Consider the following 14,552-nt stretch of genomic DNA (forward strand, 5'->3'; position numbering starts at 1 on the left):
AAGTCAGATGAGTTATGTAATTCCACCCTGGATAGCAGGGCCGGTCTTAGCAAGTGCGGGGCCCTGTGCAGACCAATTTGGTGGGGCCCCATCCTAGCTTCTCCCCACCCTAGCCCCGCCCCACCCTAGTTCCACCCCATTGATAAGATTATTCCATTTTTAGAAAATTTTTTATTTATGAAATTTCAAATAAAGACAAATGAAGCTAAACTTGTACAACTTGTACAAAAAAACTGATTGAAATAATAAGCACAATGCTATCATGAACCCCCCCTCCCCAGAAATTCAGTTCAAGTCCACTACAATTAGTAGTTCCAATTCTCATAACAAAGGAGAATAAAGGAAAAATACTAAGAAAAGATCCAGTACTTTCAAATTCCCCTATTTTTTAATTTTAAAAGGTTTCTTGGAAATGGATTTTATATGTGTTCTTTTCCTCTCCTAAGCTGAACATGCTTAGAGAAATGCCCCTCTTTCTTGAGGCTACAATGCTATTTGCTTTGGAAACTCAAATTCTCCTAAATACACATGATCTGGCCAGCTTAGCAAGATAAGTACCTTTAGATGGACAATTTTTAGTCTGCCCACTTGGGATTCTTTAGGTTTTCAATAACTTTGGACAAATTAATAGTAAAGTTTGACACTACTAGCCCTCTCCACTTGCCCCTGTCCCCACCCCTCACATACACGCACCACTTTAGCTAACCTCTTGATCTTTTCCTGTCACTGCCCTTCATAAAACACTGAATTTTGACTTAATCACTGATGGGAGAATAATAGACTACTGCAATAGTATTTACCTTAAAATGGCACAAAAGGGGTTTGAAACTTCCTTATAAGAAAAGCTATCATCATACCTGGCTTACCTTTGAATGGCAGTGGCACAAACTTGCTCGAGCTCCACTTGACTGTCTTTATTTATTTTTAAGTCGCACTCACTCGCACACCGGCTCACCTCCTACCAGACTCCAGGCAGCTTTCCCGCTCAGTGACTCCCGCCCGCCAAACAGGAAATACCTCATCAGAAGGCGGGGCATTGAGCGGGAAGTGAAACGCTGGGGTGAGCCGTCGCTGCAACTCTCTGTCGGGAGCCGGGGCCGTCGCGCTGGCGCTGCAACTCTCTGTCGGGGCCGTTGGTGCAACTGTCGGGGTCCGGGGAGGCGGGAGGCTGCTGACGGCGGGCTCAGCGGGGGGTGGGCCCCGTACCGCAACGTGGCGGGAGGGGAGCGGTGGCGGCCGAGCGGGATCATGATGTGGTTGTCCGAGCGGGGGTCGGTCGGAGTGAGGCAGAGTTGAGGTGCACTGCGGGGCCCCCCTAAGCGCGGGGCCCTATGCGGCCGCCTCTGCCTAAGACCGGCCCTGCTGGATAGTATAGCTCCCATCAAAAGTTAGCTGAAACTCACCCATATAGGGTGTCTTCCAGGTATGATCAGGATATTCTCCTCCTGAAGAGGCAGTGTAGAAAAAGAGAGGAAGTGCTCTAGACACAAATCTGATAAGAATAAAATGCTTTGGAGGAAATCTAACAGGGATTGTAAGAAAAAGATTGTAGAAGCTAAAACCACTTTGGAGGAAATCTAACAGGGATTGTAAGAAAAAGATTGTAGAAGCTAAAACCCTCTACAATAAAGAACAAATTGGTCACAACCACTTAAACGTCCATAGGCTCTTTAATCTTATTAATAATCTTGTCTCAACTGAAAACTTAACATCAGTAACTGTAGCCATTTCCTCTGTTAATCAATTAGCTATGTATTTCAAACAAAAAATAACTAATATTAGGAGGGCTGTGTTGCAACTTCAGGTCACCGACGTTCGATCTTGCTTTAGCAGCCTAGTCCTTTGTGACCTCTTGTGGGAAGAATGCTGCACAGGATTGCTCCTCATCCCAGGAACATCATTATTGTAGCTCTTGTCTGGCCCAGACATTCTTGGTATGTGGACCTCATCCATCTTTAAATCGCTCCTTGGTTGATGCTTCCTCCACAGACTGACTTATTGGTCTTATGGCGTGGCTCTTGAGAGGGCACGATTGAGGAAGAAGGTTTACTCGGATGAAGTTATTATTCCCTGAGGACAAGTAGGTTTCTATGTTCTCACAAGTGGGTAACGCTGATCCGCATCGCCCGGTCCGATTTTGGCCATAGTAAAAAAGAGAGAGCTTTGTGGAGCTAGAGTGCCTTCCTGCCCGTCACGCGAACGCAGTCTCCTCAGTTTTCTTTTTTCCGCATGAGAAGATGTGTTTTTTTGTCCCTGCCTCACTCACTCGGTCTTTTTGAGAGCTGTTAGTGCCTTTCGGTATTTTTTCTGCTTCTCTTGTGGCTCTTTTTCTAGGGCTTTACAAACCTGGCCTTTAATTTTCCTTAGTTTTAATTTGCCTGGGTTTAAGTTTTCTTTATTTTCTGTCATCATCTGGCCATTTTTAGGCCCTGACTTCGGTTGGGTCTTTCCCTTTCTTTTTCTCCCTGCCTTGCCCCTTTTTCAGGCACCATCGAGTCATTTAATTTAGCCAACAAAGTTTCTCCGTCCAAATCCATGAAGATTCCCAGTAGCTTCAAGCACTGTACCCAGTGCAATCGGACTATCTCAGGAAAGGACACCCATTTTTGGTTGTCTGCAGTGTCTTGGGCCCAACTATAGCCCTGCTAACTGTGTTCTCTATCTTCATATGAAGAAGAGGACCCAGGTTTCCCGAGAGGCTCAACAAGAGAAGATTTTTGGAGCCAAGTCCGGTTCCTCGATGTTGGCATCAACATCAACGTTGAGCATCACACCGTTATTGGGAGCATCGGTAAGCCTGGCTGCTTCTAGACCCTTAAATACTGGGAGGCATTGAGTGGGTCTCCACCTGTCTCAAGGCCTCTTGCTGTGCAGGCCCCTCGGGACCGTCCATCGTTGGACCTGAACCGTAGGCGACGTGAGGATTCAATGTTGTCCTCGTTGGCACCGAAGAACCTTAGTGACATGCTTTGGACGAAGGCCAAAAATCATAGTCATTGGTCATCCTTGACATGTGGTGCCAGGAGCACCAGGGCATCGAAAGGATTTGGTACCCGAGAAGCGACGGCTCCAGGAGGATCGCTCTCTCTCCATACAGGAGGTGCCGATGCACCTCTCTCCAGGCAGCTGAGATCCCATTCCCGTGTCGACCCCAGCAGATCTGCAACCTGTTCCTCATCTTTTCCCTGTGTCTGTCCTCAATGAGTGGGTCCGGGCCTTGCTTCCAGAGCTGCTGGATGGCCTCATGCAGCAGTGTGCGTCAGTATCGGGGGTGCTTGTACCTGCCATACCTCCGTTGTGGCCCCGCCTGGCCCTCATCCTGCGGTGCGGCCTCCAAATCTGGCGCCACCTATGGCCCCTGTGTCGACTGCCACCCAAGCCAGTACTCCCTCAACATTGATAGAAGAAGCTTTGCCGGTGTCAAGACAGGAGACAACTTCTTAATGCCACTCCCGAGGGCATGGTTCCTCAGCATTGAGGCAGGTTCGGTCTCAGTGATCCCTTAGGGAGATACTGTCCGACACCTAGGAGGAACGCTCATGGGATTCAGAACAGGATCCCAAATATTTCTCCGCAGATGAGTCTTATGGGATCCCCTCTGAACCCTCCCCTCCACCTGAAAGGAGGCTGTCTCCACCAGAGAGCTTTTCATTTCCATCTTTTGTTAAGGAAATGGCTGATGCCTTTCCATTTCCTTTGGAAGTGGAGGATGAGCCCAGGGCCAAGATGGTTGAGGTCCTGGACTACATATCTCCTCCTGAGGAGGCTGTGACTGCCCCTTTCCACAAAGTACTGGAGGAAGTCCTCATCAGGAACTGGGAGTCCCCTCTGTCATTTCCTGTCGTGCCCAAGAAGATTGACACCCATTGCAGCTCCACAGTGAACCTGGTTTTGGAAGGCCTCATTTACCTCACAAATCCATGGTGGTTCAATCCACTCTCAGAAGAGCCAGGAATACTAGGGACTATGCCTCAGTGCCCCTCAGGCAGAGAAGCTAGATCTCTGGATTCTTTTGGAGGAAAATGTTCCAGGCTTCAATGCTCATCTCCCGTATACAATTCTACCAGCTCATCACGGATGTCTACTTGCAATACTCAGTGCGACAGCTGTCGGACTTGGTGGATTCATTCCCTCTGGAGCAGGCCAAGCCTTTTTGCCAGTTGGCCAAGCAGCAGAAGGTGTATCGAAAGTTCTTGGCCAGGGGCACTTACGATGCACTTAGGGATGCAAAGTGATGCACTTAGGGAGTAGAAATCCACGGGAGACGTATGTGTTAGGCGGTGAGAGTCTGATAGGTACCAACGGGGTGAGGGATCTTGGGGTGATAGTATCTGAGGATCTGAAGGCGACGAAACAGTGTGACAAGGCGGTGGCCGTAAGTAGAAGGTTGCTAGGCTGTATAGAGAGGGGAGTGACCAGCAGAAGAAAAGAGGTTTTAATGTCCCTGTATAAGTCGTTGGTGAGGCCCCACCTGGAGTATTGTGTTCAGTTCTGGAGACCGTATCTTGCTAAGGATGTAAAAAGAATTGAGGCGGTGCAAAGAAAAGCTACGAGAATGGTATGAGATTTGCGTTACAAGACGTATGAGGAGAGACTTGTGGACCTGAACATGTATACCCTGGAGGAAAGGAGAAACAGGGGTGATATGATACAGACGTTCAAATATTTGAAAGGTATGAATCCGCAAACGAACCTTTTCCGGAGATGGGAAGGCGGTAGAACTAGAGGGCATGATATGAGATTGAAGGTGGGCAGACTCAAGAAAAATGTCAGGAAGTATTTTTTCATGGAGAGAGTGGTGGATGCTTGGAATGCTCTCCCACGGGAGGTGGTGGAGAGGAAAACGGTAAAGGAATTCAGACGTGTGGGATAAACATAAAGGAATCCTGTTCCGAGGGAATGGATCCTCAGAAGCTTAGCCGAGATTGGGTGGCAGAGCCGGGGGGGGGGGGGGGGGGGGGGGCTGGTTGGGAGGCAGGGATAGTGTTGGGCAGACTTATACGGTGTGTGCCCTGAAAAGGACAGGTACAAATCAAGGTAAGGTATACACAAAAAGTAGCACATATGAGTTTATCTTGTTGGGCAGACTGGATGGACCATGCAAGTCTTTTTCTGCCGTCATCTACTATGTTACTGTGATACTTTTGATGTGACATCCAGGATCTCTGCTCAAAGTATAGCAATGTGCAGACTCTTATGGCTGTGTTTTTTTTACTTGGAGCACACTGTTCAGTAACGATTGGCGGATGTTCCTTGCTGTGGAGATAACCTTTTTGGAGAGAAGGTGAGGTCACTGACCAAATCAAGAAGCATACTGATACCATCTCTTCTGTCTCCCGCTGAGCACCTTCTGCACCTATCTCCTCAAGTAGGAGAGTTTTTGGCAAGCCAAGGAGCAGGCTCAGCCCCAGCAAGCTCGTTCACATCAACAGCGTTTTTCTAAGGCCCCTGCTGCTCCCCAGACAAAGCAAGGAACAAGCTTTAGACTGGCTCCAGCATAGCATAGCTGCAGTAAAAATGTTCGTCCTGGATGACTTGCTGGTTGAGGGGAGGCTAAATTTTTTCACCTAAGGTGGCCACTTGTAACCTTTGACCGGTGGGTGTCATGTTTCCAGCCCCTACCTGGGCCCCCGCTGGGGTGGCGATGGCCCTCGGGCATCGCGGCGTCCAGGGAGGCGGAGGCGGACCTCCGCTGCAGCCGATGCTGCCGCGGGTCGGACCGAGGCCGGCGGTCCGCTGGAGCGAACGCCGGCCTCGGAGGAGGAAGCACGCCGGCCAAGATGGCGGCCCCGGCGTCGACATCGCCCTGGCTAGGAGCGAATCAGCGCGGAAGCTCCACCCCCTCGCACCGGATTGGTGCGCCGGCGTTGGGACTCCGCCTGCTGGGCAGTTCGGCCAATCGAGCGCTCCTTTGTCTGCCAGGACCAGGTGGTTGGCTCTCTTTCCGTGGGAGGGGCGGATTGGCGCTAGATTTAAACGGAGAGACTGGAGGAGTCCAGTGCTTCCGGTTCTTTTTGTCAGAAGCCGACGCAGCGGATCTGGAAGGCTTGACTCTTCAGAGACTGTGTTCCTTTGACTTGCTGGCCGTCCTTGACAGCAGCTTTCAGAGACTGTGTCATCATCCTTGCTGGCCGTCCCTGCCAGCTGCTTTCAGAGACTGGGTCATCATCCTTGCTGGCCGTCCTTGCCAGCTGCTTTCAGAGCCTGGGTCATCATCCTTGCTGGCCGTCCTTGCCAGCTGCTTTCCGAGACTGTGTCATCATCCTTGCTGGCCGTCCTTGCCAGCTGCTGTCAGTGACTGGGTCCTCTTCAGTGCTAGCCGCCCTTGCTAGCTGTCGTCAGAGACTGTGGCCCTCGTCAGTGCTAGCCGTCTTTGCTAGCTGTCTCCCGAGACTGTGATCCTCTTCAGTGCTAGCCGTCCTTGCTAGCTGTCTTTAGAGACTGTGTCCCTCTCCAGTGCTAGCCGTCCTTGCTAGCTGTCTTCAGAGACTGTGTCCTTCTTCAGTGCTAGCCGTCCTTGCTAGCTGTCTTCAGAGACTGTGACCCTCTTCAGTGCTAGCCGTCCTTGCTAGCTGTCTTCAGAGACTGTGACCCTCTTCAGTGCTAGCCGCCCTTGCTAGCTGCCCTTCAGAGACTGTGTTGCTGACTACCTACCAGGCCAGTCGTCACCCCGCGGTTCCAGCAGTCCTGCTGGCCGCCTGCAGCTGGGGGCTCAACCCCTGGTGAACGGCGGTCGCCGCGGGTGAAGATTCGGGGTGCACGGCTGTCCTCTGAGGTCTTGCGGGGCCTCAGGGAACCTAAGGGCTCACTTACTACAGAGACAGGACAGTGGGTTCTTCAAATAATCCATCTTGGATACGCCCTCAATTGGCATCTCAAACCTTCAGTTTGCCCGCCGAGAGCTCATTCATTCAGCTCTCAGCACAGGTAGGTGCCTGTCTTATCTAGATTGTAAGCTCTTTGAGCAGGGACTGTCTTTTTTTGTGTATGGTGTACAGCGCTGCGTATGCCTTGAAGCGCTATAGAAATGATAAGTAGTAGTAGGTAGGCACTTGCAGAGAAACTCTTCGCCCTTCTAAAGGCCCATGCGGTGGAACCTGTTCCACCAGAAAAGAAGGGCAGGGCTTCTATTCCAGGTGCTTCCTTGTGCAGAAAAAGCCAGGGGGGTTCATCCCATCGTAGACCTAAGGGCCCTGAACAAATTTCTAGTCCGAGAATAGTTCAGGATGGTTTCCCTGGGCACCCTTCTCCCAATTCCAGTACTTCCAGCCCACCAGAAGTATTTTCGATTTCAGCAAAAGTTCAGTTAGCACTTACCACAAAAAAATAATTATATATATACATATACACACAATATGTACTATTACATTTTCTGTGATTTTTGTATTCAGATTTGTATGTATTAATAAAGTTCTCTGAAAAATAAAAAAGATGATAAATCCATCTCTGTACAGCCTTTAATTCAGTTCATGCAGTGCTTTCTTCTGTTGAAGACTTCCATCAAACCTTCTGCAGTGTTATTGGACCTCTGTATTGTGTTTTCCAAGCTGTTGAGAGCTCCTTTTGATACGCTGAATACTTTTGAATAGAAGATCTTGGTGGCAGTAACTTCAGTATGCAGAGTAAGTGAGCTCTAAGCTCTAGTAGCTGATCCACCTTATTCTAAGTTTTACACAGCAGGGCAGATCTGCATACTCAACCAGAGCCTAAGATAGTGGCGAATTTGCCAGGCATTATATCCCCAGAGGTGAAAATTCCTTCTGCAGGTTGGATTGTGAAAGAACCTTAACTTCCTACTTGAAATAGACTGAGAAAGTATATTCAGCATTTTTTAAAATCCCAATAAACTAGGGGCTGCCATTACTAAATGCACTCTATCCAGTTGGCTGGCAGATGGCATTTCCTTCATTTATGCCCAAGTAGGCTTGAATCTTTAGGGTTATGTCAAAGCTCATAATTTCAGAGCTTTGGCTGTGTCAGTAGCCCACTGGAACTCAGCTTCCATTGAGGAAATTTTCAGAGCTGTAACATGGACTTCTGTCCATGCATTAATATCGGAAAGACTGCCAATGTGATAAGTTTGGCCAATCTGTCTTCCAGAATATCTTTTGTGAATTGGAATCCAATGCATTCATCTTCATTTCCTTGCTGCGTTGCAAAAAAGTGTGAGGAAAAAGTGCAAAAAGAGCTAGATACCATAAAAACAATATGTTGATACTGCCTGTGCCATGCACGTTGATTATTTCCCCCTTTTTCTGGTGATGGTCTTGCCATGTTGTGAGCATTTGCTATCCTGCTTGTCCTTTAAAAAAGCAGTTCTTTATCTGTAGCAGGCTTTTTTTTTCCTTGTGGACAGTAGGGTATAAGTCCTCACAACCCCCCCCCCCCCCCCACCCCCACACCTCCCCAACGAATTGCATTATCATTTAAGCTTAGGTAAAGACTAAGGTGGTCCTGCATGACGGAAGGAGGTGGGAAGTAACATGTATGCTTAGTGAGATTTCTCAAATGTTCTTGATTACCCAGTTGAAGTGTTCTTGTGTTGGCCTCCAACAGTGACTACTTGCATCCTGCTGTTTACAGAGGACACATGCTACAGGTAAGTAACAAGTGCCTTGGGCGAATCTCTTCATAAAGGCAGTTAATAAATCCCAATCAATAAATCAATCAATCAATCAATAACTAACTAACTAACTAACATGGTTTTTATGCTCACAAGTGTCTACATATTCTGCTCTTCCCTCTTAGTCTCATAGTGCCACTTAGCACTACCTCCTGTCATTCTTAAAGAAATGCAATATGACAGTGTTAGAACAAATGTCTTCTATACTGTTAGCTGAACTTTCTCTTAATTTTGCTAGCACTGTTTTCCATTCACATCAGGTATCTACATAGAAAGTTGGGTGCTGAGAAAAGGATGGTGAATCCAAGCTGAGATGTATATTTTAGTTTCATTTATATATTAAACATGATTACATGCTAATCTAAACTCTGTGATAATCTAAACTCTGTGATAAGTGAGAAAGGTAATCTTATTGAATAAGACATCAGACAAAAACAGATTTTGGTTATTCAAAAATAAGTATTCTTGAGTGAGTGAAAGAATGTATGAATCCTTCATTCATTGGCCTGACAAAATGGCATGGACAAAAGTCACAATGACAATGTCATAGGAGAAATTGGCACGGACAAAATGTCATGTGGCAAAACAACTGATTGATAATAACTGACAAAGTTTATATTTAAATATTCTGAAGTTTATTCTAACTTAAAATTAGCATAAGCACAGAATGTTCACTACTACTACTACTATTTAGCATTTCTATAGCGCTACAAGGCATACGCAGCGCTGCACAAACATAGAAGAAAGACAGTCCCTGCTCAAAGAGCTTACAATCTAATGTTCAGACAAAATTGATATTTAAAACTCTGCCAATGTCTTCCAAATAAGCAATCAGATCTCTGTTACTGTAGTCAGCCACCCAGTGTGAAGGGCTTTACAGATCCTCACGTATGTTGTTTTCTTTCCTGGCTGATCCCCAGGTTCAAGCTGGCAATGCAGGAGTTTAGTTCCCACTGTAGCTTGTGTACAAGTTTGGTCATAGTTGAATGGGTAAATCCAACAACATTGAATCCTTCGATGGCATTGTTGCTACAAGGCAAGTTTTGAAGTATTCGTGTGTATTGATTCCATATCTTAATTGCATATATGGGTTGTCCTTTTCTACCTCTTCTTGGTTGACTGATGAAATTGTCTTCCACATAGTCAAGAATATATTCCAGATCATCTGTTAGTCTGTCAAAAGTGCTGATGACATCAGGTGGGACAAAAGCATGTGCAAGGTTTGTGTTAAGGCAAAATCCGGTTCATCTCTGTACTATTTAGATAATCCTTCCGCTTCCAAATTCCTCCATACACATTGGGTATGAAGTGCAACATAAAACTGTGGATAGAAACTGATGAAAACCTGAATTGCTGCCAGTTCAAAATCCATTACTATAGAACCTGGTTTAAGATCTTTTTTCAGAGACAGCACTGACTGCAAGAAATGGTTATAGACTCACTCAGGCCTTGCATTTAACAGCACATAGACAGCAGGATATACCTCTCCCTTTATGAAACCATGAACCATATATAGTTGATCATATCCTCTAGGACAGATTTTGAGTGTACCGTCTACAAACCAAAGTTCAGATCATGATAGGAATTCAAATCAGAATCGGATGCAAAGATGATCATGTTGTTGATTTGAACACGGATGAAGATTTGCCCACTTTGAGTTTGTGTATAGATGGAGATATCTTTCTTGATCACTATGTCCTCCTTTCTGGCAATGGCGTTGATCGTTTGGGAAGGTAGTTTGCGTCTGTCTGAGGCACATTCAGGAGTTCGTTTTGGACAATCGATCTTGTTGCTTTTTCGGGTAACTCTGCTTTCCATTTCATGTTGGCTCGTGCTTTCTCAACCTGAAGTTGCCCATGTGGTTATGCTTACCCATTTCAAAGATGTCATAGCCTTGCGTGTGAACATATGCCTTGCACGATCTTTTCTTACAGCCACAATTCTTTCCCATTGCTGCCATCAGAATGCTTCTTTCCCATTGCTGCCATCAAAATGCTTTGTAAATAAATAGCCTAAAACTATCAGCTTTCTTGTTCCTTTCTGCAATGTTATGAATTCTGACATTTTTAGCATTATTTTAACAATCCAAAATATAAGAACTTGCACTGATTACTATTACTTCATGAATGAGAATGAAGAGAGTCGAGGGGCTATTTATATTGGTGTGATAACTGGAGTCATCAGTTTGATTAACTTAAATCATTGACTAATATGAAAAATTGTTTAACCCAACAAGTGAAGACATGATAAGCCTTTGCTAATTTGTTTGCTGAGCATCCTTTGTTCTTCAGTGGCTGCTGCTTTGATGTTCATTTTCTTCTTTGTATTGCACTGTATTGGGTTCCTTATGGATTTCATTTTAAATCTGTTTTGTTTTTAGCACCCTTTATTCTATACTAGTTTGTTCTTTGATTTCCAATGGCTGCTTAATTATAGCATGTTAAACATTCTATGCACAGCACCTTTGGTTCTTTAATTTGTAGGTGACCATTTTACATTTTCATTAAAACACTGAACCCGATACTTTTCACTATTTTTCTTACATCCTTGTCCATACCATTACATCCATGCCATTTTGTTCATCCCAATTTTGTAGGTGCTAGTTTCTTGCATGACATTTTGTCTGAGGACATTTTGTTATGGAATACTTAATAGCTGGTTGCACATCCTTGAGTATCAATAAATTAAGCTAAACATTTCCTGTGTATGCTTGATCAGTCTCCTACATTGCCCTTGAGGAACTTTAGCCTATTCATCCATAGTAACATAGTAAGTGATGGCAGATAAAGACCTGAATGGTCCATCCAGTTTGCCCAGCAGTCATACTTATTATCAATTTATGATTAAATCAACAATGAATGTGATATTATATACTTTTATCCCGAGTCTGTCTTTGGCGTTTCTGGGACATAACCATAGAATTCCACCTGGCTCTATCCTTACGTTTCACCTACTGGAGTTGCTGTCAAAGCCCACTCCAGTCTGTCCAAATCAGTCTTGTCATTTGTGGGAGCCAGACTGTAAACGTTTTCCCAGGACTGTCTTCTGTTCCAGCTACTGAAGTTGCCATTGAATCCCTTTCCAGCCTATCCTAAACTGGATTGCCATATACGACACAAACCTACAAAGTCTGCCTGGCACCGGCCTTAGTTCTTTACATCCGGAGTAGCCGTCCAAGTGTCACTCACACATCCACTCCCTGCAATCATTTAAGGTTTTTTTTAAATTTATTTTTGGTTTCTACCATCTATTTTCTAAATAGAATTCCTCTGTGTTCATCCTATGCCTTTTTGAGTTCCGTCACTGTTTTTATCTCTACCATCTCCCTCAGGAGGGCATTCCAGACATTGACCACCCTCTTCTTGAAAAAGAATTTCATGACATTACTCCTAAGTGTACCATCCCACAACATGCAGAGCTTTTTCAACACTGACATTTAAGGTTTTCTTTTCATGAAGTGCTCATTTCAGGTCTTGCTAGAACATTTAAATAGAGTTTAAGTAAGTATTTTAGATTTGGCTAATCCAAAATTGTAAATGTCTTTTTCATTGTATCTTTAATAGATTTAGTTGAATGTTCAGTGTCCTTGTTTGCCCCATGACCCATTTTCAGCTCAGCTTCAGCCTGATATTTCTTTTCCAGCATTTTCCTTTATATAGAAGAGTTTGATTGTATCTGTGGTGGAAAGCGTTCTGGGTCCTGATGCAACAAAGCAGGCTCACACCACAGCACCGCCATTGCCATGCTTGATAGTGAGTGGGGTCTTTACTTTGACCATCGGTGTTTGGTTTTTGCTATATCAAACATATATGTTCACCATAAGTTTAGTTTTTGTGTCCTGAGAGCCTTAGTCCAGAAGTCTTTTTGGGTCATGGTACCTCCCCCCCCCCCCCCCCCCCCCACCAAGGGCTGTGGTTTATTCCTAGTTATCCTCCCATGGAAACCGTTCTCGTTCAGTTTTCTCCTGATGGTTGATGAATGAACTGTCTCATTAGTTGCAGTGAAAGAGACTTGTAGATCATCAGATGTTTGGGGTTCTTTTTGATTTTGTAGATGGTTTTCCAGTTTGCTGTTGGGGTGATATTGGCAAGGATGAAACTCCTGGGTAGACTCACTATAGTCTTGAACTTTTTTATTTGTAGACCAGCTGATTACAGTGAATGGGGCTGCACACCGCCTTGAGTGAATTCCTTCAAAAAGGTGGTACATAAATCCTAATAAATAAATAAATGTTTAGAATATCTGAATCATGTCTAAATAGATGAGCATTACCAACTCTTTATCATGGAGGTCCTTAGAAATTTCATATGATCATGGAACCTATGCAAGAAAGCTCTTGTATGACTTTTGAAATAGTTTACTCCACGTGGGCTTTCATTTTAACAGGAAGCCAACATCAGAAAGTGAGGGGGTCAGGACCTGTGAACATTAACTGATTTATAATTCCCTTGCTGACTGCCACTACTGAGCATAGGTTGCAGTGGAGGGGACCAACTCTGTTTTTGTGACCCCCCCCCTCCCCAATCTACTGATGATGTGACCCCATTTAGGGTCCCAACCCATAGTTTCAGAACAATTGCTTTAGAGGGCTCTTGCCACGTTATCTTAACCAATACTAAAGTTTTGCTTTTGGCAAAAGAAGCCTTGATTAGGGAAAAGGGCTTTTAGTGTTTTGATCCTGAATGTTGGAATGCAATTACTTCCTTGCATGACTGCAACAGGTTCAAAACTGAAATCTTTAACCAAGTATTACCTTCTGTTCATTGATTTCAATTGAAAACGTTAATTGAATTTACCAGTAATTTTATCTATTGTGGTGGTACACAAGAGGATTAGATGGATTATGTAGATTACTCATATGTTATGATAATTCAGTTGGTACATTTGTCTTCCATTATTGCTACTGTTATGGTAGAATTCCAGCCGGTAATACTAAATTCTGGCTGGCTATATGATGTGGGTGATGTACAGATTTATAGGCTTGTTAATATATACTTAATTATTGTTTGAGAAACTTGAGTATTATATGTAAAAGTAGCTTGACAGATCTTTCTTTTTCTAGGTGTGGGATGTGTTTTTAGACAGTGGCAGCCTGGAGCAGCTTTGACTCATAACTATTTACCTTTCACTAATAATTATTTGCTTATTTTTATCAATAGAAAATGTCAACCATTTTTTCTTTTTCTTTTTTACTTTTTTGGTTTGATTTTTCTAGAAATATTGTAATGCGGGAACTTGCTCCACAATTTCATATCCCGTGGTCAGTACCTATGGAAGCTGAAGATATTCCTATTGTACCAACCACATCTGGAACCATGTAAGGAGTTATAATTTTGATACATTTTAATGTTGTGCATTTGAAATTGAGATTTGTTGTGTTTTAAAGTAGAGATGTCCTTCATCTCTAAATATTTTGGATGTTAACAGCTGTAGTAATAAGTTCTGATAGAAAAACAATGTATGTGCCATAGATTATGTATTTTATGGTCATCAAATTTTTTTTCACTGCTTGTTTTTCACTCTCCTCTTATTGTTGTGGCCACTTGTGCTCTACTAAGATAAAAGCTATGCACTGAAGACTTCTAAGACAGTTCTTTTGTACCTAATGCTGCTCTCTTAGTGAAGAACACCATGCTTGGAAAACTGTAATCCTTACTGAAGTAAAAAACAAAATCTCCAGATGTGTCCTGTATAAGCACTGTAATGCTAAAGTTCTCAACCCAGTCCTTGGGACATGCCCATCCAGTCAGGTTTTCTGGATATGCACAATAAATATGAATGAGATGTAATTGCACACGCTACCTCCATTGTATTTATCTCATGCATATTCATTATGGGTATCATGAAAATCTGCTGGTTCGGTGTTTCCAGAGGACTGGATTGGGAACACTTGCTCTAATGGCATGATTGAATGGAGTTGAAAATACCT

General features: G+C 44.3%; 1 protein-coding gene across 8 annotated transcripts in view; it reads left to right on the forward strand.

The window, feature by feature from the left end:
* The window catches only part of PPIP5K2 (diphosphoinositol pentakisphosphate kinase 2), a 397,208-nt gene that overhangs the window by 150,934 nt on the left and 231,722 nt on the right, over positions 1-14,552 (forward strand). For all 8 annotated transcript variants that reach the window (XM_030193432.1, XM_030193434.1, XM_030193437.1 and 5 more), the window contains one exon: positions 13,839-13,940. In XM_030193432.1, coding sequence (XP_030049292.1) covers positions 13,839-13,940 — 102 coding nt within the window. The remainder of the gene's footprint in view (positions 1-13,838; positions 13,941-14,552) is intronic.

Source organism: Microcaecilia unicolor, chromosome 2 (genome assembly GCF_901765095.1).
Source record: "Microcaecilia unicolor chromosome 2, aMicUni1.1, whole genome shotgun sequence".
Lineage (NCBI taxonomy): Eukaryota > Metazoa > Chordata > Amphibia > Gymnophiona > Siphonopidae > Microcaecilia > Microcaecilia unicolor.